This window comes from Equus quagga, chromosome 4 (genome assembly GCF_021613505.1).
Source record: "Equus quagga isolate Etosha38 chromosome 4, UCLA_HA_Equagga_1.0, whole genome shotgun sequence".
Taxonomy (NCBI): Eukaryota; Metazoa; Chordata; class Mammalia; order Perissodactyla; family Equidae; genus Equus; species Equus quagga.
In genome coordinates, this window is record NC_060270.1 from 59,255,313 (window position 1) to 59,279,028 (window position 23,716).

Consider the following 23,716-nt stretch of genomic DNA (forward strand, 5'->3'; position numbering starts at 1 on the left):
GAGGCAGGGCGGCCGTGGGGCGGGACAGAGGCCTGCTCTCGGCTGCGCGCCCGCTGCGGCCTCCAGCTCCCTCTCTGGCCCGGGCTCCGACCCACGATGGCTCCCAAAGGCGGCTCGAAACAGCAGTCCGAGGAGGACCTGCTCCTGCAGGATTTCAGCCGCAACCTCTCGGCCAAGTCCTCCGCGCTCTTCTTCGGGAACGCCTTCATCGTGTCCGCCATCCCCATCTGTGAGCGCCGGGCGGGCGGGCGGGCCTCGGAGGGCCTGAGGCCGGGGCCGGTTCTCGCTCTCCCCGCGCTCGGCGGCGCGGCGCTGCAGGCTGCGTGCTCTCGTCGGGGGGCAGGGCGCGGGGCGCAGGGTGGCGGGCGCGGGGGGGGCAGGGCGCCCGGTGGCGGGGCGCCGGGGAGTAGGGGCGGGGCGCGCAGGGTGGCGGGGCGCGGGGGCGCTGGGGAGCAGGGCGCGGCCTCCCGGCGGGTCCCCGAGGCCCTCTGGACGGCGCGCAGCCCCGGGCCCGGAGGCGGCCCGAGCCTGGGTTCAGACGCCCCGGGATGAGAGCTCGTGCCGGCACCGTGCGAGGAGCCTGTAGGCTGCTCTCCGTCGGCACCACTGTAGTTCCGAGATTTTGAGCTTTATCGTGGCTCGTTTCGGAGAAACTAACGAATTAGCCGAGAGAAGGTTCGCATTGCCGCGCGCACTGAATGAGGAGTGGAGCGTCGGGCGACCGCTTCACCCTGCTGAGCGTCCTTTTCCTAATCTGATGAGAGGGGTTGGGCCAGCGATCTCCCTTCTTTCAACTTTTCATGTTCCTGTTATTCTCGAATTCTCACTTGGGTGGGAACACTGCAGAATTGGCCAAGGTTGTGTTTAGACCTGGGGGTTCCCGAATTTGCGTCTCCTGTCTCCCCCCGCGCTGCGTCGGGCGGCCGAGTCCAGCTTTAATCCCCGTCGGCCTTATCCCCGCGGCGTGGAGCCCGTGGCCGCCCGCCCGCCCGCCCGAGCTGCCCGCCGTCGGGTGGCCGCCACGTCAGCGGGTGACCCGTGGCTCGGGCGGCGCTGCGCGCGGGGTGGGACGGCCTGTGTTGAGCCTGATAGTACCGCGATGCACAAAATTTGGTCTGCATCGTGACTTTGTTGAGCCAGAGTTTATAATTTTAGAAGAAGCAGAAATCTCTTCTGGACTAGTAATAGGAAGGTCATGTGTTTCAAGGGTTCTCTACTGAGAAGACCTGACACTAACTCTTCCCTGGCTGTCCCACGTGCGGAGCTCCTCATTCATTGCATTGGGTTCCCTAGCTCGGGCCGTATTTTGCCGGGTTTAGCTATGATTAATTCAGCAGGCCTTTGTAACCGGGTTGTAACATTTTGTTCCTTTTGTACCCCTCGCCCCTTTTATCTTAATTCAGGGTTATATTGGCGAATATGGCACATGGATCTCGTTCAGTCTGCTGTTCTGTATAGTGTGATGACCCTCGTAAGCACTTACTTGGTAGCCTTTGCCTACAAAAATGTGAAATTTGTTCTTAAGCACAAGTAAGTATATTTCTCAAGTGAAAGTATGTTACATGTTGCATTTTTATATTGTACAATGTCTTAAAGACCGTTTGTGTGTGTATTGATTTCAGTAAGCATTAATTTGGGAGAGATGTATCTGTATTTTTGGGAGAAGGCACATTGATGCTGTGAAAATTATGAACTCACTGAAGCAGAGACGGTGCTTCTGACAGTGCTGTGAAGATAGGTTTTGAAGGTGGACTGGAGCGGTTAAGCACTAAGCTTTATCAGAAAACAAACCCACCAAGGAGACTAACATTTCAGAAGCCAAATGCAATTCTTTCAGGAGAGAATTGTTCTGTGGGTCGCCGTGTATCATTTTTGAATGGGAAAGATGTGTTCTGTTTTTATTTTTTATTGAACTCTGATATTTTTAATGCTAATTACATTTTTCTTATAAATGTATGAAAATGTAAAAGATTACCATATTTCTTTTAAGATCATACATGTTATAAATTATATCATTATTTTAGCGGTAGCTTTTGGAGAAGAAAAGCCAAGCCTTACAATGATAAATTTATACATTAATTATAAGCACTGATATGCTCTGGTTTCATAAAGGTTGAAATGTTGGGGGGAATGATCTAGACTTAGGGAAAGATGGTGACGTTTGTTATTTGCAAGTGCTGTGGTCCTCGAGGGCAGCAGGTGTAAGCTGGTGCTTAATTGGACACAGAGAGGGAGCCCTTCCGGGCTGCTTTCACACTTGAGTCAGGAGAGCGGGATATTTCTCCCCGTCCTCACTGGAGCCTTCTCGGTGCTATACTTCTTTGGAAGTACGTTCTTAAAGGCTCTTGGAATTTTACTGAGACTCAAAGTAGCATGCTTACTTCACAACTCACCATGGCCTTTTCTTTTCTAAGTGTATTAAAGCCAAATTCTCCCAAGGTTCTGGAGTGCAAGTCGTCTGCTGCCTCCCAGTCTGGCCTCATCCTTCAGAGCTGGGCCTTAGCTCTCCTGACTCAGCCTTTGTACCTGACTTGTGCCCTCCCTCATTTAGGATCGGCTCCCTTCCTTTCCCATTCTGACATGTCTGTTATGTTAAGACTTAGGGATCTTTTCCAGAGAAATCCTAAGTTTGCTGTCCCTATGTTAAGGCTCTTTCTGCTGGCAAGGAATAGAAACACACTGAGATGATCTCAGTTAAGGATTTATAGTAAGGAGGCCAGAAATGACCTCAGCACCTGACAGTGGCCTCAGCAGCTTCTCCCCTGCTATTCTGAACCCATAGGAGCTTAGGTTGTTTGTGGCTGCGGTTCTGCTAGACCAGCAGAGTGATCGAGTAGTCTTTGTCATCTTTCTGTTTGGCAGCCCCTCTTCATCAACTGCCACTCCAGGATTCAGCCCATATCCACCTCTGCTGTTCTTGGCTGGCTGTCTTGTGAGGCATGGCCATCCGGGTAGTGAAGCCCTCAGAAGTGGGCATCTTGTGTGACCCATCCTCTGTCATTCCCCTTGGACTCAGTCCCTTTGCGACTTGGTGTTTTTCACTTGTTCTGCATATCATTTTTCATTCACCTTGTTGGAGTAAAAATCATGTTCTTTTTACCTTCTCATTTCTACTTTAGGCTTCTGGAGGGCAACTGTCATGTCTTTTGTTTTATATTCTTTACAACGGTTAATGGTACATTTTGTTCAGTAAAATTTCAATGAACTTACTGACTTGAGACTCCCTCAGAGTGGAATTCTTTTTAGTTATAGCTTTGGTTTAGTATTAAATATTGCCACTGACATCGAAACTCCTCCAGATTTGCAAGATGGTTAAGGCTCAAAGACCCAGGGAGATGCTGAGTCTGGGTGGGTGTTGGTAGTGGAGGAAGATGACTTTAGAGTGGACAGTCTGGGTGTCAGTCCTGGCTCTGATGCTCTCAAGTGTATAGCCTTGGGCATACATTTTACCTCTCTAGACTTCAGAGTCCTGAGCTGTAAATTGGGGCTAGTAGTGGTACCTCATGGGTGGTGAGGATTAAATATGGTAGTATGTGTGGCTTGTTAAGCATAGTCTGGCACATAGTAAATGCTTTCGAGCAGTGTTGGAGAGGCAGGAGTGCAAGAGCCCTTAGGAACTTTATTTTTTTTAAAGATTGGCACCTGAGCTAACAACGGTTGCCAATCTTTTTTTTTTTCCTGCTTTATCTTCCGGCCCCCCCCCCCCCCCCCCCACATAGTTGTATGTCTTAGTTGCAGGTCCTTCTAGTTGTGGCAGGTGGGACGCCACCTCAACGTGGCCTGACGAGTGGTGCCATGTCCACGCCCAGGATCCAAACCCTGGGCCGCCACACTGGAGGGCGCGAACTTAACCACTCGGCCACGGAGCCGGCCCCAGGAACTTTTTTTAAAGGTTGCATAACTTGCAAGATGTTTGCAAAGATGTTTTTAAAGATATTAAATAGAAACTAAATAGTATTTTTTTTTTTTATTCTGAAAAGATTGTGACATACTGATGTGAAAAATAATAGAAGAGATGCTGTTGATTTTGTGGGTTATCTCAGGGCTGAGTGCTGGGCCGCTGTGGTGACCCCTGTGTTGTTTTAGAGCACTCGGCACTGAGGGAGGTTTGTTATCTAAGATATCTAAGAGCCCTAAGACGGCGGGGGGGGGGGGGGGGGGGCGTGCGGTAGGGCAGTAGGGCTGCTGCTTCCTGAGCTGCAGTAAACCTATAGTGGAGTTGTTACACCTGGTGAGGTGAATATAGAATTTTAGACCTAGAAGAGAAACTAGCTAGATGCCCGGTTCAGTCTCTTCAGGAAGATTTGTCACGTAGACAGATGATTAACTGTTTGTTCCAAAGATGCTTAGAAATAACCAACTCTTGAAAATAGTTAATTCCTGTGTCCCAGCATCCTGACAGTTGAGGCGGCGTGTGTGTTTTCCTCTCTTCAGCTTAGGACGATTTCTGCTGTAAACCATGTGTGTTTCTTTTCAATTGGCCTTTCTTAGAAAAAAGGGGTCTCATGTGAAGTTCGAGAGACACTTACTGTGTGCCTGGTCTGCTAGAGAGGTTCAGAGGTGAGTCCTTGCCCTTGAGCAGTACGTTTACATAGTAAAGTGAGTCTGGTGAAGTTGGGTCTCTGGAGGAAGAAGTACATTCTGGTGTCCTGGAGTGTCTGTCTGCCCCTCAGCTGCCTTTTTGTGACGTTTCAGAACTTACTTCCTTTCATCTATTTTTCTTAGACGGACTGATTTTACTCCCTCTGGTTTTCAATTTGTGGAAAAATACATTAGTTGAAGCTGACTAAGGGTTTTCTTTTTAACAATGTTGATTCTAACTTGGTTCTTGAGTGGGAGAGAGAGATGGAGACACAGCTAAACTAGCCAGAGTTTGTGCTTAATTTGTGTGCCAGAAGCTCACATGGTTGAAGAAAGGTTGAAAACTGTTACCTTGGATGACCTCGGCTTTCTTTTCAGGAATCCTTCCTGATTCCTCCACAGTCCTCGGGACACTGACTGGAAGTAGATGTAGCATAGTAATGGGGGATCAATGAATGGAATGTCAAGTGAACGTGTTTCTGTCTCTGTGGTCCACATCTTGTTGCTGTTAATACGTCTCAGTCTTGTGTTGAATGTTTTCATAGTGGGACTGTGTAGGTAATTGTTGTATTTTGCTTGTGAAGATCAGTTATTACTTTTTCTTCTGTATTTATGTATTATGTATTTATGTGTTACGTATTTATGGCTAGTCAGTTTCTCCTATATTATGAAAAATAGACCATGTTGAATTTAAATGTCATAATCTTTGGGAGGCTTTCTGAATTTCATCATAGTTGAGATTTTATCCTCTTTCACTTTTATAACCCCGTCTGATAAAATTCACCTTATAGGTTTTTTGATGAGTATACATTTAATTTTTTTCTTATCTGACTCATCACTGAGGATTCCGATCTGATCTGTTGAATAACACATCCAGCCTTTTGTGACTGATTCTGTAATTATCTTTTGGTGCAACCCTCATACCAGTGGTTCATTTAACCAAAGTGGTGTGGTCAGTCCCTGACTATGTGGTATTACTTCTTTTTAGTGAAATCGTCCTTTGGAGTGGAGTTAAAAGCTTTACCTTAAGATGTTACAGCTGTTAATTCCCTTTGTTTTTTTAAGCCTCATTTTCTCTCCTGTTACTTACTGGAATTGAACTCATATCATTTGCTAGTGCCTTATCAAATTTATTTACCCTATAATTTAACTGTTCAATAAATAAATTTATAGGGTAAAACAGTGGAGTTATAATGATTCATAACTAAATTGTGCTAATAGCATTTGACTTTTATTTTCACTTTAAATACCTAAACTTTGGAAATCAAAACACATAACTAATCGACTACGTCTTGGAAGTTTCTTGAACTCCCTCTCTTTTGGCTAGTACAGTGTAAAACTTGGAACTTGTTGTCCAGCTTATTTTCTTGAAATATAAAGTATTGTACAGTTGCCAATACAAAATATGAGTACAGAGTGTTTCGGAGAGAGAGAGCATGGTGTTCACTCCTGGAGCGGGTGGAAACTTTTTTCTTTTCCTTCTAGAGTAGCACAGAAGAGGGAGGATGCTGTTTCCAAGGAAGTGACTCGAAAGCTGTCTGAAGCCGATAATCGGAAGATGTCTCGGAAGGAAAAAGACGAAAGGTTTGACTCCTTATTTGAAGTGTTTGTGATAACCAAAAACGGGGATACTGTGTATAAAATAAGCTTTAGATTTCTGCTCAGAGAACGTAGATGTTGGAGTTGTCTGAGGTACACGTTAGAATTGTAGACAATGTAGTCATGGGAGCAATAACCACTGACTTTTTGAGTGTTTCTTACTATCAAATACTCTTCTCTGTGCTGAGCACAGTTCGTTCATTCCTCTGAAGAGCTCTGTGAGGTAGGTTCTCTTGGTTCTCCGTTTTACACCTGAGGGAACTGAGGTGCAAGGGCTCAGGGACTTGCCCTCCGCCGGCGGTTAGTGGGTGGAAAGCCCGCAGTGAGAACGGGCCGGCAGGCGGGCGGGTGGAGAGCTTGTGCTTGTGACCACTTTGCTGGAATCGAGAGGCCTGCAGGGCCTCGTCCAGTGCTGCCTCTGCCGCTCGATAGCTGTGTGACCTTGAATGTCTCACCTGACCTCTCTGGGTCTGAAGAGTTTAGTGTTGTGTGTTAGCGTTCTTAGATGGTGGTATTTCTGTTGCTGAGCTTCCCCAGGGACATCCAGTTTTTGGTTATCTGCATTGGTTGGGAAAAAGAAGAAAACTGGGTTTGTCTCCTGTCGCCTGATTCTGTGCCACATTTGTTAGTCCCCACTCCAGTTTTTCCTGCCAACTGCTCTTAGAAGGCTTAATAAAGAGCATAACGTCTGAGTAGCAGCAGCCTCTGAGTGATGGAGTCAGCTTGGGCTTAAGAGTTGCCAGATGGTTCAGTAGAGTCATGTGTCGAGGTTGTTTTCATGGATCTTAAGTTTTAGTATCTACAGGGTGCTTTGTGAAATGAAATTTTTTCCCCACTTTGCTCCATAAAGGCTTTGTGGGGACTTGTAGTATTCAAGTGCACATAAAACAAAACAGTACAATTTTAAAAGATCAGAAACTGTTTGAAAAGTAAGAAAATGTGGGTGAACAAGGACCTCGGGGTTAGTTATAGCAGTTGGGCACTGAACTTAGCTCGAGCCTGCTAGTGTCGGGGGAAGCGTCTGAGGCCTTACAGCTTTCCTGATCCGATGGGAGGCCACATGCGAGTCCTGAAAAGAAACTTTCTCGGCACTGAATCTTGGAAGGACTTTACCACGTGCATCCTTAATTAAGGGACACTGAGTAACTTAATGAACAATGTCTTCTACCGTGGTTTTGGAAAGGCACCAAAACATTTTTGAAATGGTTTCTCCTATGGATTCTTTATAAAACTGAAGGCATAATATTAAGATCATGACAATGAAGGCCCTTCTTCAGGGAACAGCTAGAATGTGGTTTGGGTGCATAGCTTTCTGATTGCAACTATTTGCATAGGGATAGAGGTTAGAGAATCTAGAAAACTTTTAAAAAAATTTTATATTGAGGTGCTGGCCCCGTGGCCGAGTGGTTAAGTTCGTGCGCTCCGCTGCAGGCGGCCCAGTGTTTTGTTGGTTCGAATCCTGTGTGCGGACATGGCACTGCTCATCAAACCACGCTGAGGCGGCATCCCACATGCCACAACCAGAAGGACCTACAACGAAGAATATGCAACTATGTACTGTGTCAGTGGAACCATTGCTGATGAGGGCATTTGGGGGTCCTAAATGTTTTCAAAATGCACCAGGATATAGGTGGACTAGAAAAAGTTCCAAAAGCTGTTAGCCAGTCTTGATTGTTTATACACTGACACAAACACATGGTCATATTGGAAGCTGGCGTAACCTAAAGGATTGAGCCGCTTCTTTCGTCAAAACTGTTTTGAAGTTGGCTCTGATTCAGGGCATGACAGGGAGTTAGGGAGAAGCACTGTGATGGGGGTGGGGTAATTTAAGCATCCTTAGTAAAGGCATGCTAGTAGCCTATTAAGGAACCTGTCTTGACTGGGTCTTGTGCCAGAGTCTTAAAAACAGAGATTCTGGAATTGTTCTGAGTGTTTTCCAGCATTAAACTATGTTGGGACTATGCTTATTTCTGAGCTGTTGTTGTCTTTTGATCGACACCAGTGTTGGAATAGTATAATGTATTTCCTCTGATTCAAAGTCATGTATGTTTTTTAAATTTACCTTTAAGCTTCTCTGAAATCAGAAGCTGTTTTATAGTTGTTGGTTGCATTTAATGTAATATCCTTCATTTCTCCAAAACTTAAAGTAAATCGAAGATTGATTAAGTTGATGGTATCCATAGAATCAAGGAAATATGGTATATGTATTAAAGACCACAAGTTCTTATGATGGAGATAAGGTCCTGATACCCTTCATTTAGCTCCTTGATAGCCAAGTTTGTTGACTTTGGATTAGAATATTTGTTGAATAAAACCTGGCATTTACAAATGACATTAGCTTTAGGATTAGTGCTGTCTTTAGGATTGGTGAAAGGTATCACCTGGCCCCAGAGTAGTGTACCTTTTGAGGGAACAAAGCATCTATGGCAGTGGCTTTCAGCCTTGTTGATAATGACATGTAGTAAAAAATAATTTTACCTTTGAACAAATATACTCATAGATAAGACACGTGCAAATGTGTCCCAAAACAGTAATTACCCTACTGTGTGATGCACTTGATACTTTCCTATTTAATTTCTTAAAAAAAATGCTAGTCTTGGGGCCGGCCCGTTGGTGCAGCAAGCAGTTAAGTGCACACATTCCACTTCTCGGCGGCCCGGGGTTTGCCGTTTGGATCCTGAGTGTGGACATGGCGTAGCTTGGCACGCCATGCTGTGGTAGGCGTCCCACGTATAAAGTAGAGGAGATGGGCACGGGTGTTCGCTCAGGGCCAGGCTTCCTCAGCAAAAAGCGGAGGACTGGCAGTAGTTAGTTCAGGGCTAAGCTTCCTTAAAAAAAATAAATGAGATAAATAAATAAATGGATTTTACAGAAGTTAGAAAATCCTCCTGATGATCAAGCAGATTCTTTGTTTGAATTAAGATGGCTAGAGATAGTTACAGCCAGGTCTGCTTCTGCGAGACCACACTCGGTTTTTCTCCTTGGGCTTGTCTAAGGTGTAGGATTGAGGACTGGGTCTGTAGGCTCTAGAGTCTCAAGCCAGCAGCCCAGGGAAGCTCTCTCAGGCTGCTGATCATCGAGTTTGTTTTAGGTGAGGACGTAGAGAAAGATGCCTGTTTTAGCTGGTGACGAAACGAAGCCAATTGCAGTTAATCAGTCCTTCCTCCAAAGCTCTGGCTGCCTGGGAAAAGGGAACATACCCAGAAACTGTTTTCCTCAGCATCAAAGAGTGAAATAGCATTGTCAGCAGGAAAAAGGGGACCGTTCTGATTAAGTTGAATATTAAAAACATATTGTGTGGGGCCGGCCCCGTGGTGTGGTGCTTCAGTTCGGCAGCCTGGGTTCGTTTCCCGGGCGGGGACCTACCCCACTCGTCAGCTATGCCGTGACAGCGACTCACATACAAAATAGAGGAGGATTGGCACAGATGTTAGCTCAGGGCGAGTCTTCCTTGAGCAGAAAAAGTGGAAGATTGGCAACAGATGTTAGCCTAGGGCCAATCTTCCTCAACAGCAACAACAAAAAACACACACATTCTGCCCAGCGCACTTAAGGAAAAACTTATTTTATAATGAGCTAGAGCCATTGTGGTATTGAAAATTTTTACTACATATTTATGAACCTGATTAACTTGTTTCTGTGTCTGCAGAATCCTGTGGAAGAAGAATGAAGTTGCTGATTATGAAGCTACAACCTTTTCCATCTTCTATAACAACACCCTCTTCCTGGTCTTGGTCATTGTTGCTTCCTTCTTTATCTTGAAGAACTTCAACCCCACAGTGTATCCTTTGAAAGATTGGTATCTTTTTTAGAAGTCTGGAAACAGTAGTTCATTTGGTTTTGATTCGTCTGAGTATTTTAGTGGAAAGAAAAACTTCATGGGGAGTCAGTCGATTAAATAGCACTGTGACCCTTAGGCAGGTTTCTGGACATTTAAAATAAGGGCTTTTAGTTTAATTTAAAGTTCTTTTAAGTTTATAAATTATGACTTCATGATAAATAGCAAGTATTACAAAGCAGTCTTACATACATGATTATATATACCTGCATCTGTAAAAAGAGTTGCAAGGAGTGAAAGCAGACTTGTCTGCTTGTGTAGCTGCGGGCGCAAGTCCACGTGTCTGCTGATGCTTGGCACTTTGGGGTTGGGTGGATAGCTGGTGTAGTTAGAGGCACATTTCGTCATGTCTGTGCTCACTGTCAGGCTGCTCTTAGTTGAGCTTTGGGGCAAGAATCAGTCTTCTCTTGTTAAGGTAATTTATTCAAGGTGTTATCCAGGGATGGGAGGCAAACTTTTAACAGTTGGAGGTTCTGCTGTAGTTATATATCAGACACCCTTTGGCTTGTGTCTTCTGCGAATGCTGTTGGCCCCACGGTCTGAGAGGAGCTGAGGGCTATCGGCCCCTCCCCACTGCCCCAGGCCAGCTGTAGCCAAAACACTGAGACAGTCGGGCGGGAGACTTAGTTCTCCTTTGCCCCTGGGGGGAAAACAAGTCTCTTCTTCTTCCCCGTGTTCTTTGATCAGCTCCACTCCTGAAGGTTAAATAGAGTTCAGATGTTTGCTTTGTCGTCATGTGTTCTACGTTTCTGTCTCAAGTGGTTTTTTTGAATTGGAGCACATTTCCGGTGAATGTTCTTCCTTCTTTGTAGTCTTCTGGCTTGTCACTTGTGTCTGCAGACAATGAGACTGCACGTCACTGTCCTGCAGTGTGTCAGGAGGGAAGCACTGCAGTCCAAAGTGATGGGCTCTATTTGTTTTGTTGAGAAACGAATTTGGGGTTCTTAATTTCTCCTTAACATTAAATTCTTACAGGAACTACATTTTATCCATAAGTGCTTCATCAGGCCTCATCGCCCTCCTGTCTACTGGCTCCAAGTAGACCGTGTCAGCATTGCCCCCGGTGTTGTGTCTCTGGGTGGCCTGTGGGCCGTGGAAAAGTAGCAGGTGGCCAGCGTGGGGGACACACACGATGTTTTATAGTCTGGAGGTTGAGGGTTTGAAAAACCAACAAAATGTAATTCAGTATTTGTTTATTGGCTCTATTTTGACAGATTGTTGAAATTAAATGAAAGGGAAACTCAGAGTACCAGGACATTTATTAAAAGACAAAAATTCTCTCTCAATGTACTATAATCACAAGAGGAGAAAATAACTTGTTTCTTTAATCTGTCAGAGGTCACAGTAACCTGGAGTGAGCTGTTATTATTTATAATAGTAGCAAGAAGTTAAAAACTGGTTCTGTATGTTCCAAGCACAATATTACAACTTTTTTGAACCATAAATATCAGAATGAATTTTTTCCCCTTGGGATTGAACAGAAGCCTCATGTTTACAAGTCTCTGAACTGTGATTTGAAATAACTGAATCCAAGTTAAAAACACGGTTTCTCCAACTTGGGGAAGAAAAACTTGTGGAAAAGTTCTTTTTTTTTAAAGAAGAAAGGCAGCCAGGGTAATAACCTAAAAATAGCGTGCACACACGAGAGTTGTCCTGTGGGTTAAAGCACACAGTGTTCAGCGGTGGGGCTCTGACCTGGTAGCCAGGGAGGTCAGCGTGACCCTGCTGTGTTGGTTTGCCCTGTTAAGAGGCTGGAGCCATTGTTTTCCCTGAGCAGAGTCTCACACCAGTGGAGGAATGTTGAGTAAGAGAGAGAACCACTTTCCTGAATATCGACCTGTCAAAGACCGAAGTAAATTTTGTTCCAGAATTCTAAGAACACTTTAAGGAGTTACAGTGGTTTTAGTGCTTGTTAGCATTTTTCCATTAGGACTTTTAGTAAATTTGACCCTTTGGTCCACAGGTCCTCATAGATTGTGAGACTCTCTTCAGCCCTTGAGGGTCCAGCCAAGAGCGGTCTCTTGCATTTTTTAACGAATGTATGTGCAGATACTATCGTTTTCTGTGTGTGCCATGATTTAAGAAAGTTGGGAAGGCTCTTCTTGAACCTGTATCCACTTAAAAGGTTATGGAATCACAGGTGACAGTCGGTTTCACATTCCTGTTAACTTCTGACCACATCTAGTAATTTCCTACAAGCAGTACGTCAAAGGAAATAGCACGTTACTAATGCCTAATCTTAACTTTAATCTTTGGTTTCCCCTTCTAAATTTAAGATGGATGTTGCAAATAATATTCGCTGTTTTACTTAAAAGTTTATAGAAAGGTATTCGTCAAGAGTTCATCTTCCACTTGCATGCTGTTGCATGTTCTGTAAGGCCACATCCACGAACTTGGAAGGAAGAGGAGGGGCAGGAGTACATTTGCATAGCGACCCGGATTGTCTCCAGTTGAGCGTTCTATCTCTCATAGCTCCTAGAAGTTTGCGGTTCATCCTTTGGTGCGTTATCCATTTGCCGTCACTAGGTGACACGGAGTGAGCGGGGAAGTCAGCAGAGATGTGCTGAAGGGTAGTCTCACACGTAAGAGCTTTTTAGTTATTTTAACTTTTTTTTCCTGTCAATAAATAATGAGGTCAGTAGTTTGATGGTGGCATGGGGTTTGTGTACCAAATGCATTTGCTTACTTGACAAAATGACTCTGACAAACCATCAGTGTGGACTGTTTGTTACCAGAGCTGGGCCAAGTACCTTTTTAAATAGCTGGTAAAAACATTGTCGCTAGATGGCAGTGCCTGTATGGATGGGGGAAATTGCCGCCATTCTCTAATACAGTGTAGCTGAGACGGGGTGGTGAGATGGGGCATCAGCTTAATACTCTTCAAAGAATTTCTTTTGACTTAATAAATTGAATAATTTGTAGAAAAGCAAGTAAGCAAAATTGGGTTTTGGTCCTGAATTTTTCCTATAGCACTTTTTGTTTTTAATCCTGATAATGGTTTTTGGCTTTCTGTGCCCTGTTAAGTGTTAAAGCGTATTCTCACAGTCCACAGTCTCGATGACAGATATACTGCACCGGGACTTAGGCTCAGGACATGCAGAAGAGCGGAACGGCAGCGTGGCACGTGGAATTAGGATGTGCTGAATCTGGTTCAGGGAAGAAAAACCTGCTGTGGTAGAATTTTTATCCTAAAAAGACCCTGTTATCTAACACCGTCCGGTAAAGGGGTTCTGCTACAATTGAGGTGCAAAGTGGTTAAATTCCTATTTTTTCACACTCCTGTGATAAGTGGAGGCTTAAAGGGTTGGAACATTTACATTTCCCTATTTTTAGTTTCCTCATTTACAACTGAACAAAACTTAATAAAAATCTCCGATTAAAATTAGCCAGTAAAAATTTACTGGTAGTCCTATTTGGTGTATTATTCTATCGTGGAAAGAGTAATTTGAAACAAGGTTTGAAGTTAACTGAAAGATGGAGGTTGGATTCATACCCAAAATTCTTGTGGAAGGTCTTATTAAGTATCATTAAACTTTGATTTTTTAAATTTATATTTTCCCTAGACTTCTTTATAAGAACCACGTGAATAAGTACATCATCTTTATTACATTATTTCACATTAACCTGATTTTGATTTCCCACACACATGGATGTGCATTTTGTGGTTACTGATGTGCCGTGTGGCAGTGACGGGGTCGTGTGGTTATACTACAGAGCAGACCATCGGGCCTCTGCCGGTATGTGCCTGCTGTGCCCTCCTGCCCACCCATGTCTGTTTTCAGTGTCGTGCCCATCGCTGCTGCTTCTGGAGACATGAAGGGAGGGGAGACAGACAAGACCACCGCGAGAACCAGTCTGCAGACAGATGTGTTTGGGCTGTAAGAGGTCATCTCTCACCCCCGTGGACTTCCAAGCAGGGCAGTTAGTTGAAGATGAGGAGGGCGTTTTGAGTGGTTGGTTTAGATTTTCATAGAGATGTCACTAGCCTTAATGAGTTTTCATTGCATCTCTGATCTTTCCCTCTTAACTGATCCTGAATTTGGATTCATGCCCAAGCTTTTTTTTTTTTTTTTTAATGTTATGATAGATTACAACCTTGTGAGATTTCAGTTTTACATTTTTGTTAGTCATGTTGTGGGTACACCACTTCCCCCTTTGTGCCCTCCCCCCACCCCCCCCTTTTCCCTGGAAACCACCGATCAGATCTCCTTATCAATATACTAACTTCCACCTATGAGTGGAGTCATATAGAGTTCGTCTTTCTCTGACTGGCTTATTTCGCTTAACATAATACCCTCGAGGTCCATCCACGTTGTTGTGAATGGGCCAATTTTGTCTTTTTTTATGGCTGAGTAGTATTCCATTGTGTATATATACCACATCTTCTTTATCCAATCATCAGTTTCTGGGCATGTAGGTTGGTTCCAGGTCTTGGCTATTGTAAATAAAGCTGCGATGAACATAGGGGTGCAACGGACTCTTGAGATTTCTGATTTCAGGTTCTTAGGATAGATACCCAGTATTGGGATCATGCCCAAGCTTTTTTAACGTAAAAACATCATGGTTACTTTTTCATAAAGGTTTAAAGCTAAAGGAAGAAAGTCATTCTTAAAAGAGCACTGAAGTGGAGCATAGAATACTTGGGTTCTACACCTGGTTCTGCCATCAACTAGCAGTGTGAGTTTCAGTGAGTCCTTTCATCTCTCCAGGCCTGGTTTCATTTGCCAAGGAGAGGTGGCCTTGAAAGTGGCTAAGGTCCCTTGAATCTTTGACATCTATCTGATGACTTTTGGCACTTTATTGATGAAGATGAAGTGACAGTTCTTGAAGTGGGAAGGCAGTTACAGGCTTTCTAGTTTGCATTTCCTCTGACCAAGATTTCAGTATGTGGACGGCTGCTGCTCAGCTTACCTTTAGGAATGGTATATTCTCTGCCAAGGAATTCTTCCCAGAAAAGAAAAGAAAAAATGATAGTGCATGGAAATTCTTCTTAGAGATGTAACTGAAATGTATTTCTTATCTAGTATATTTACCATGGCAGATGATTCATATATTAAAAAAACTAGCTGTTTCCGTGGCTAAGCAGTACTGTTTGTATTTGGTTTTAATTTGTAGGCTCTTTTAAATGAGTTTGAGAAGCTATAACCTTAGTGCAGTGTATTTCTAAAAGCCAATGAGAAATGTATCTGTAGTAATCATTTTCTCCATTAATAAGAAAAAAAGTTTGCATTGCAATTTAAATCTTGCTAACTGCTTTCTGTTAGGTATCTTTCAGTGCAGCTTACCTGCCAACATAGTTTTTATTTAAATGATTTTTCCTGCCTGTTTATGGAGATGGATATATATAGTGCCTTAAATGAAAGATCAGATAAAAACAGATTAAATGTGCCAAATGCTTTTATTACTCTAAGCAAATTAATAAGTTAAATGACAGTTCCAATTAGACAACTTTAGCTCATTTATACATATAGTGGTTCACTGGATTGGTTGAATACACAATGAACAACTGAAAGTGATCCATTTCCATCATTAATCTGATACACTTCGGTAAAAACCCCGAACTATTTCCCTATTAGAATACTATTTTCCTATTAGAATTAGAATTCCCTATTAGAATAGTAGTAATCAAAAAGGAAATTTGTTGGTATTTCACACTAACATTTTAAGATTTAGAACTTAACTATGAAATACGTATCTGGAAATGATGGCAGAAAATAGCATTTAAAGCTGATAGTATATTTCTTCTGTAAGTCTCAAAGTGATTTCTGTATGGGAGACCTGCTGGTCAGAAAATTAAATTAGAATTTTGTACATGCTCAGATGTCCGAATAGAGATATAGGACCCCCCCCCCCCCCCGAACCCCGTGTTTTCTCCCTTGTTACAGGTACACACAATGCATTCTCATAGTTTTTTTCAAGTGGAATATTCATGAGGGTAGGGAGCCAATAGAGGCAGGGCTCGTTAGACCTCAGCTTCTGGTTGCAGCAAGGCCAGACTCCCCCTGACCCCCCCATCCATGCAGAGAGCTTTCATGCATGTGGTGTAGTGCAGGTAATGTGTTTATAGAGTCAGGAAGTTCTTCAACATTTGCTTTTCATTGGGCAAGTCAATTCACCCAGCATATGCTGAGTAGGAATAGCATTTTTCAGAAGGCCCCTGATTCACTTTTACGTTCATAACTCCTCAAAAACAGCAAATGTTATATTGTAAAAATCCCAGTGCTAATTAAACAGCAAACATGGGGCTTTCTGTGTATTTTACAGGTTTACTTAGAAAACTGAGCATGTGTATATTTATTTTTAAAGTTCAAATATTTAATCTTGCAGAAGCTGTGCCCACAAGCAGTCAAAAGTATAAAGCAGATTTTAATAAAATGTCAAAAATGAACACTTCATTGCAGATATACTTTATTCAAAGATAAGCTCCCACAGCAGTATAATCCTCCCTTTCATAAGTTAACCGCAATGTCTCTAAAGATTGGGGTGTGCGTCCTTTTACCATCTCTACATGTAAATAGACATGGCATTGTTAGCATCCTAATAGACTTCTTGGATAAATTGCTCTATGGGGTCATTCTTGGGGGCAAGCAACAGTGAATATTTAAAAGGTAGTGAGAGCAAATACCTAGGAATTTTCATTTTTTTGAATGACGAAAAAACTTGCTAACATGAATGTGAAAATAGAAAAAAAGTAAAGTTTCTCCTTATTCTCTCAAGCAAGACTTCTGAGTGAACAAAGGCTATTCTTTCTAATGCAGTCCACATTGCATCTGTGGCTTTTGTTCCTTTGAAAAAATATATCTCTACAGCCTTCTCTGAGTTACTAAATGCCTGAAGGTCATGTCTTCCCCTCCTACACTTCCCACTGCATAAGCATGAGGTGTACTGAGCAACGCAAGGACTGGCGACTCCTGTCCAAAGAAGAAAATAGAATGGAGTTTCTTGGTTGTGAGATTTCAGATGTGCTCATAATTCAGGTGCACAGTGGTAGCAACAGCAGACCCCTCAGGATCCGGGGACACTAGAGGTTGAGCAGCAGGCTGCTAAGGGATTCAGAAGACTGGCTAGTAACACCATTCTGTACTGGTGGAGACCGCTGTTGGAACCATGCGGCTCCTGCGGCTCCTGCACTGCCTTACGATCTGTAGTCCTTTTTGCTGTAGGGCTTGTTGCGCAGTATGTTATCAATCTCATTTACCACATGTGTTGTCATCTTTGGGAGAACCTGAGACCGTGAGAAGTACAAAGGATGTGGTTAGTGCTTGAAATTGGTTTCTTGTGCTCAATATTAAGCAAAGTCATCTTGACTTGTATACCTTTATAAACTGCAAGTAGAATGTACGCTCCCCACCAGACTGTAGGCTCCGTGAGGTCAGGGACCTTGTTGCATTCACCGCTGTACCTCCCGTGCCTGTAAGTGCTTGGCCCATATTTGGTGCTCGTAATTATTAGTTGACTGAGTAAATGAAGGCATAAGGTATAAATGAGGGCTCACAAAAATATATCCAGAGCTGCTGGATATATAATGCAAGCTGCATATGTAATTTTAGATTTTCTAGTGGCCACATTTATGAAAGTGGAAAGAGACAGGTGAAATTAATATGTAGTTTTACTCTATTATATCTAAAATATTTTGACTTGTAGTCCCTTTAGAAAATTATTAAGATCCTTACCTTTTTTTTAAGTACTAAGTCTTTCAAGTCCAGTGTACATTTTACACGTACAGCACATCTCCTTTTGGCTTAGCTACCTTGCATGCACTCAGTAGCCACTTGTGGCTAGAGGCTACGGTAGTGGACAGCACAAGTCTAGAGACTGGTGAGAGATTCTTTACCACTGGGTGTCAGAACCCTGGTAAAGGATGGCCAGGGCTTGACAGGCATCCCAGGCAGATGGAATAGCATGAAAAAGTGGACAGTCCATGAAATGGAGTGATAAGTATAGAGTGAGTGGTGGAGGTGTGGAAGTGGTAGGAATAGGGGGAAGAGAAGTTGGGGTAAAAAGTGTGGAAGGCCTTGAATGCCATTTTTTGGAGTTGTGACTATTCCTTAGGCAGTGGGGAAACTGTCAGGGCTTCTCAGCGGGGAGTGACCCCATCAGACACCTGGTGGTAGTCTGAAGGATGAGTTGGAGGAGATTGAAAGGGGACACAGATGTTAGCCAGTGACACCAAGGGCCTTAACTAGGATGGGGCGGTGGAGTAGAGAAGGGGAGTGGATCTGAGGCACTTTGAAAGAGGAAGATTTCAAGGCTGGGTGACCAGAAGGTTATTGATGTAGGTTCTAAGGACTGGAAAGCATAGGAGAAGTCATTTGGAGAAACTTTGGAGCAGGGTGTGTTGAGTGAAAGGTGCCTCTGGGAGTTCGTGTAGAAATGACTCGTAAGCAGCCTGGCCGCTGGAAGTGCAGCTGAGGAGCGTGGGAGGAGGGCTGGAGTCCAGGGTTTGCGAGTCATTTGCATGGACATGCTAATCGAAGCCCTGGGAAAGGAGGCCGGCGCAGGGGCTAGCGTTTATGGGGAGAAGTGGGCCAAGGGCACACATTACACCATAAGACGAGGGCCGGATGCAGACTTTTTCACAGGAATAGCCTGACCCTGTGTGGAGACTGTGGTGAAATACACTTATGACGCCCAATTTGCGGTTTCTGCCTCCCCCTTCCCCTGCTGCAATCGCCTTGGCCAGGGTGACCTGGTCTCACTCAAGTGCTGTCCTCAGAAACCTCAGGGCTTGGCAGAGCTGTGGAGCTACTCAGCCTGGGAAACTGGTTTCGGTTAACATTTTCCTAACCGAAGCTAAAGGGAGAGTTCGAGTTCCCACCAGCTGTGGAGTCTCAGAGGATCTGAACTAATGTATTATTTCAAGTGAGACTGCAACAGTGAGACCCAAAGCTAGAAACTAGATTTGTTGGAAGATTTGTGTCTCAAACATAGTGGGTTAGCCGTGTGAAGAAAAAATGTCTTCATTCATTACACCAAAATAAATCTCAGAAGAGATTTAAACATTAAAAAAATGAAAGCATATAAGTACTTGAATAAAACATGAAAAACACGGAGAGTGTTGGAAGACCTAAATTTTCAGGAGAAGCCATACATCCAGAATTTTATGTGAAATTGCCCAATTTTTTAATGTTGTCAACTGTTTTAAAACATTTTTATCTACTAGACATGACACAAATATCCCATGGGCCACCAGTTTTGCAACCTTGGTGTTATACTGACTAGAGTAATTGGTGGGTGAGGGGAGGCCTGGCCAGCAGGGCAGGGGCGGGCGGTATTAGGGAAGTCCTCCCAGGTTTGGGTCACTGTTGAGCTGGATCTTGGGGAGGGAGCAGGATTTTGTCAGACTGTGGTGGGGGACACTTTGCAGGCAGAGGACCACTATTACTTCTGGGGATCTGAGTAGTTCATTGCGGCTGGAGATTAGGATTCGGGGGAGGAGCGGGGAGCGGAGATGTGCCCTGGCTGTAGAGGGCCTGACTGCTCAGGGGCCCGGATCTTACTAAGGAGGTGATGGAGAGTCTCAGAGGGTTTTACAGCTGGTGGGGTGGAGGCAGTTCTACCCACTGTTTAGGTGGAAGTGGAGAGGACGGGGCCCTGTGCCGGCGATGGCGGGCTGCCTGCGGCTGTGGTTTCTCCTCTCTAGTCCCCCATCTCTTTTGGCTTTGATTTATACATGCTCCTCCAGTGTGTGCGCACCTTGGGCACATTCCACGCCTTGTTGCAGCTGCCTTCCTGTACCCATTAGAAATTTCCTTTCCTTCAACTGCTAGCACTACATGCTTTCTGTCCTGCAGCCAATCCCACTGCTACTGGGAACCCCCAGCCACCTAGTCTACTTTCATCATATCCAGGGGCCCAATGCCAGCTTGCCTAGGGCGGAATCTTGGGTATTGGGCTGACCAAGGTGGGAGTAGAAAGGGGAGGGGATGGTAAGCCCTGTGGTAGCAGCCTCCCTGTATGCATCACATCCCTCTTCCCTTACCCTTTGAGCATGGAAGCCCCATCCTGCCACCACCTGAGACTTGCTAGAAAGGAAATGCTTTGGGAAGGTGAGTGACTCAGAGTTTTCCTCTGAAATGTATCTTTAGCTTCCTGGAGTCTCCCACAGCCCAGGAGCTGCCTCTTTACCCTCCCCAGGCAGCGTTAACTCCCCCTGGGATGGCAGGGACCGCTCTGAATTAGCGTGACGGGAATCCTCAGTTCCTTCCTCTCCTTGCCAAGCCATCAGCAAGTCGTGTTGTCTTTCTTTCCACAGCCTCCGGAATCTGTCCACTTCACCTCCATGGCCACCGTCTTAATTTATCCACGCCCCATAACCTGTCACCTGGACAGCAGTCCTGGTCTTGCTTCATTCTACTTTCCATACAAAGATTGCCAGAGCAATCTTTAAAACTTCAAGTAATAGCATGTCCCTCCTCTTCTTAAAACCCTCCAGAGGATTCGTTCCATGTGGAACAAAACTGACCCCTCTCGTGTCCTGTGAGATCTCCCTGCCTGCGTCTCCAGTGCGTCGCCACCTTGCCATGCTGGCCTTAGGCTGGCAGCTCTGGGAAAAGCCAGGCTCCTTCCCGGCTCGGGCCGTCTGCACTGCTCTGCCTGTGTTTGCAGTGCTCTCTCCTGGGTTTCCACATCCTGCGTCCTCATCTTCTAGGCTTCAGAATACACATATCCCAGAGGGGCCTTCGGCAGGGATGTTATCTAAAGTAGCCCCACCCATTTCTCAATTAGTCTCTATTACAGCACCCTCCTTATTTACTTGATAGCCCTTCTCACAATTTGAAATTATCTCATATGTTTGTTTATTCTGTCTCTCTCCCACTGGAAGGAAAGCTCCTTGAAGGTTGGACAGTATCTTTCTTGTTTCCTGTGGTGTCTGCAGGGCCTTGCACGTAATAGGCTCTCGAATCTGCTGAAGGAACCTAGGGTGGGTTTCTTAATTTGCTCTCAGCCAGCTCTTGGGCCTGCTGTTGGTGTCTCCGTGCTCCCTGCCTGGCCGGGTGCAGACAGACTCAATGCTCAGTAAATACTAGTGGAGCTGAGATCATTGGATTGAATTTCAGTTCTTTTGTGTACAGGCTGCTCCCCATTTCCTCTTCCTCCTCCTTGTGTGGCCTTCGTCTTTCCCAGAGCATAAGTGAAAAGAAGGGGGGTGGCCTTCCCAGGAGGAGTTCCAGTGGTTCCTGGGTGCAGAGGGGCAGAGACCATGACCCTGCTGCACAGCCCTAGGAAAGGTGGTGGCGGGGAAGCGGGGCTGCACCGTTTACTCCCAGCATATTCTGGGCTACCCTTCAAAATGGTTTTTAAACATTTTAACTTTAATCCAGTTTGTCCCCCCTCTGTCTGTTTCCTCTGGGAGAGGTGCCAGGGCTCACTGCCTGTTCAGGGACAGGTGGACGGGAGCAGCTGGGAGACAGTTCTGTTTCCCAGGGAGCTAGAGGAAAACAGGCACCTTACCTGTTGGGCAGGTGGTGGCTATGGCGAGAGGACTGGGCAGGCCCCGAGTGGGGCTGAGAGTGGGGCGGGCTCAGGATTGAGACGTGGCCTTTGGGGGAGGGGATGGTCGCATCAGCCGCCAGCCCCACCCGTCTCGTCAGATAAAACTCCCAGGAACACCTCTCCCACTTGCCCTCTTCCTGTCCCTCCAGGCTCCATCCAGTGCCTTGCGCCTCAGGCATCCACACTGGGTAGGGAGTGGAGATGGGCCCTTCTGAATTTGCTGCTAGGGAGGTGTGACCCTGGAAGCCCAAAATAGAATTTGTGTTTCTCTTAAAATGTGTCAAACCATTCATTCAACAGGATTTCTTGAGTGCTGAGGAAGGGCCATCTAGTATGCTGGGAACTGGAAAGTCAGTGGAGAAGCAGGAAAGACACAGGTCTCTGTGCTCAGGGGCCTTCCAGCCCAGCAGGGAGACAGGCATGATCCTTGTTATCCTAAGAGCTGTGAGGAGGAGGGCTGAGGATGCCATGGGGGCAGAAAGGAGGGGCTTGGTACACTGTGGAGCGGCAGGAAACATTTGTGGAAAGAACAAACGAAGTGATGTATGAGTATTGTGCTCTGGCTATTACGTTTCGAGCAGGTTATTAAACAGGCTCTGATGGGCAGGACTGGGAGCCCAGGCGCCAGGTGCATCAGTGCTTGGGTCTTGGAATGCACTGACCCACACAGAAACAAACCTTCCTGAGAAATGAGTCTCAAGAGCATTGCCTGTTAAGAAGAGGACATCCATGGACCCATGTATTCTACAATTCTGAGCTTCTTGTGTCTTTGTCCCCACTTCCCCTCCGCCGCCCATGTAGGAACAGGTAGCCTGTTCCCCATATTGGGTTTTTATGCAACTTGGAAGCTGTGACACGATGAAGAACAGAGGTAGGGAGAGACAGGACACTGCCTGGAGACATCTTCAAAGACACCATGAAATTCCCTGGAGTTTGTGGAAAGGGCTGTCGTACTTGCCTGAATGGCACCGAGGTTTTCAATGAGCTGTTCAGGAGTGGATGACCCCAGGAGCACGGAGCTCACACCCTCGTTTCTCAGGCACCATGCTGGGAAGAGAGAACACTGGGTCAGATGCGGAGCACTGAGGATAATTGATTAGTGTATAAACACCATCTATAGCTCCTGTTGTGCAACCAAGACTTAACTAACTTTGTGGGGAGGATGGACAGTGTGCTCCAGGATTGCACACCTCAGCAGCACCCCTTTGTGGAGAGGATTTGGTAGAATCTGCATTTGAATTGTGTGTTTAGGGTTTGTGTGCTTTCGCCCTGAGGCTGTGCCCCAACGACTGGGACATCCACCACCCCAGGAACTTGTCCTTGTTCCTGAAAACCCCTGACACTGCTCCCCAGCAGGCGCCTGGATGCCCTTTCCATCCTGGCCCACAGTGTCTTCTTTCCGTCTTACCCATACTCTCACTTTTTTTCTACCTGCTACGCGGAGCCCTGGCAGACTCCAGGTGTCTGGTCCTTCGTCTTTTGCTACCTGTCAACCCTGTGGACCTCCCTTTCTTCCTGACACGAGGTGCATCCTGTGTTGATTATCTCTTGCTCTCTCACCAGCCCCCACTCCTCTTTCCTCTGCCTCTCTAGCAACCTCCACCCTTAAATCCTCTGTTCAGCCCCTGTCCGCCACCGCGCCGCTCTCTGCAGATGACCTGGCCTCTGACTTTATGTAGAAAATTAAGTTCACTGGTGAGATATTGCTTAATTCCTGACAGTTCACATCCACATCCTCCAGTTTCGGAGGGCGCCATGTGCTATTTATATCCAAGGCCAAACTGCCCTGCAGCCAAACTGCCCTGCAGCCAACTCCTTTTGCCTTTTCTTGGACTTGATTCATCCTTTTTTTCTCTCTCTCTCTTGCCTGGATTTTTGATTTCTTACTGTCCTCTTCCTCTCTATCAACAAAACATACTCAAACTTCTCCCACTCTAAAATAAGCCTACTCTGACCCTTCATTCCTGCCTAGCTACTGTCCGCCCTTTCCTCCTTAAACTTCGAAAAGGTCAGTTTAGACTCCCAGACCCCCCCTTTCTCACCTCCCAGTCCCCTTCTCCCTATGCCGGAAGCCAAGGTTCCCAGGAACCTCCTTGTGGTTACAGGAGACTTTCTGTAGCTGCCTGGAACTAGAAGTTTCTATAGGCCCATAGAGGCAGTGTCTGCTGGCTGTGCCCCCTAGGTGTCCCACAGGCACTGCAA

At 45.4% G+C, this 23,716-nt stretch overlaps 2 protein-coding genes across 5 annotated transcripts in view; one reads left to right on the forward strand and one right to left on the reverse strand.

Annotated features, from left to right (window-relative positions):
* The first annotated feature begins 9 nt into the window (after positions 1–9).
* Positions 10–13,569, forward strand: SSR3 (signal sequence receptor subunit 3). The gene is made up of 5 exons (XM_046658691.1): positions 10–229; positions 1,404–1,530; positions 6,067–6,165; positions 9,830–9,961; positions 10,994–13,569. Exons 1-5 carry the CDS (start codon positions 97–99, stop codon positions 11,058–11,060), a joined length of 558 nt encoding a protein of 185 aa, XP_046514647.1. The 5' UTR covers positions 10–96; the 3' UTR covers positions 11,061–13,569.
* An 849-nt stretch (positions 13,570–14,418) lies between these two features.
* KCNAB1 (potassium voltage-gated channel subfamily A regulatory beta subunit 1) overlaps positions 14,419–23,716 on the reverse strand; it is a 363,447-nt gene continuing 354,149 nt past the window's right edge. For 2 of the 4 annotated variants that reach the window (XM_046659146.1, XM_046659147.1), the window contains exons 13-14: positions 22,473–22,561; positions 14,419–17,243 (exon numbers count right to left, since the gene is read on the reverse strand). In XM_046659146.1, the coding sequence (XP_046515102.1) occupies positions 17,154–17,243; positions 22,473–22,561 (179 nt within the window). In that variant the 3' untranslated portion in view covers positions 14,419–17,153. Of the gene's footprint in view, positions 22,562–23,716 lie in introns of all 4 variants that reach the window. The other 2 variants (XM_046659143.1, XM_046659145.1) reach the window with 1 other exon arrangement.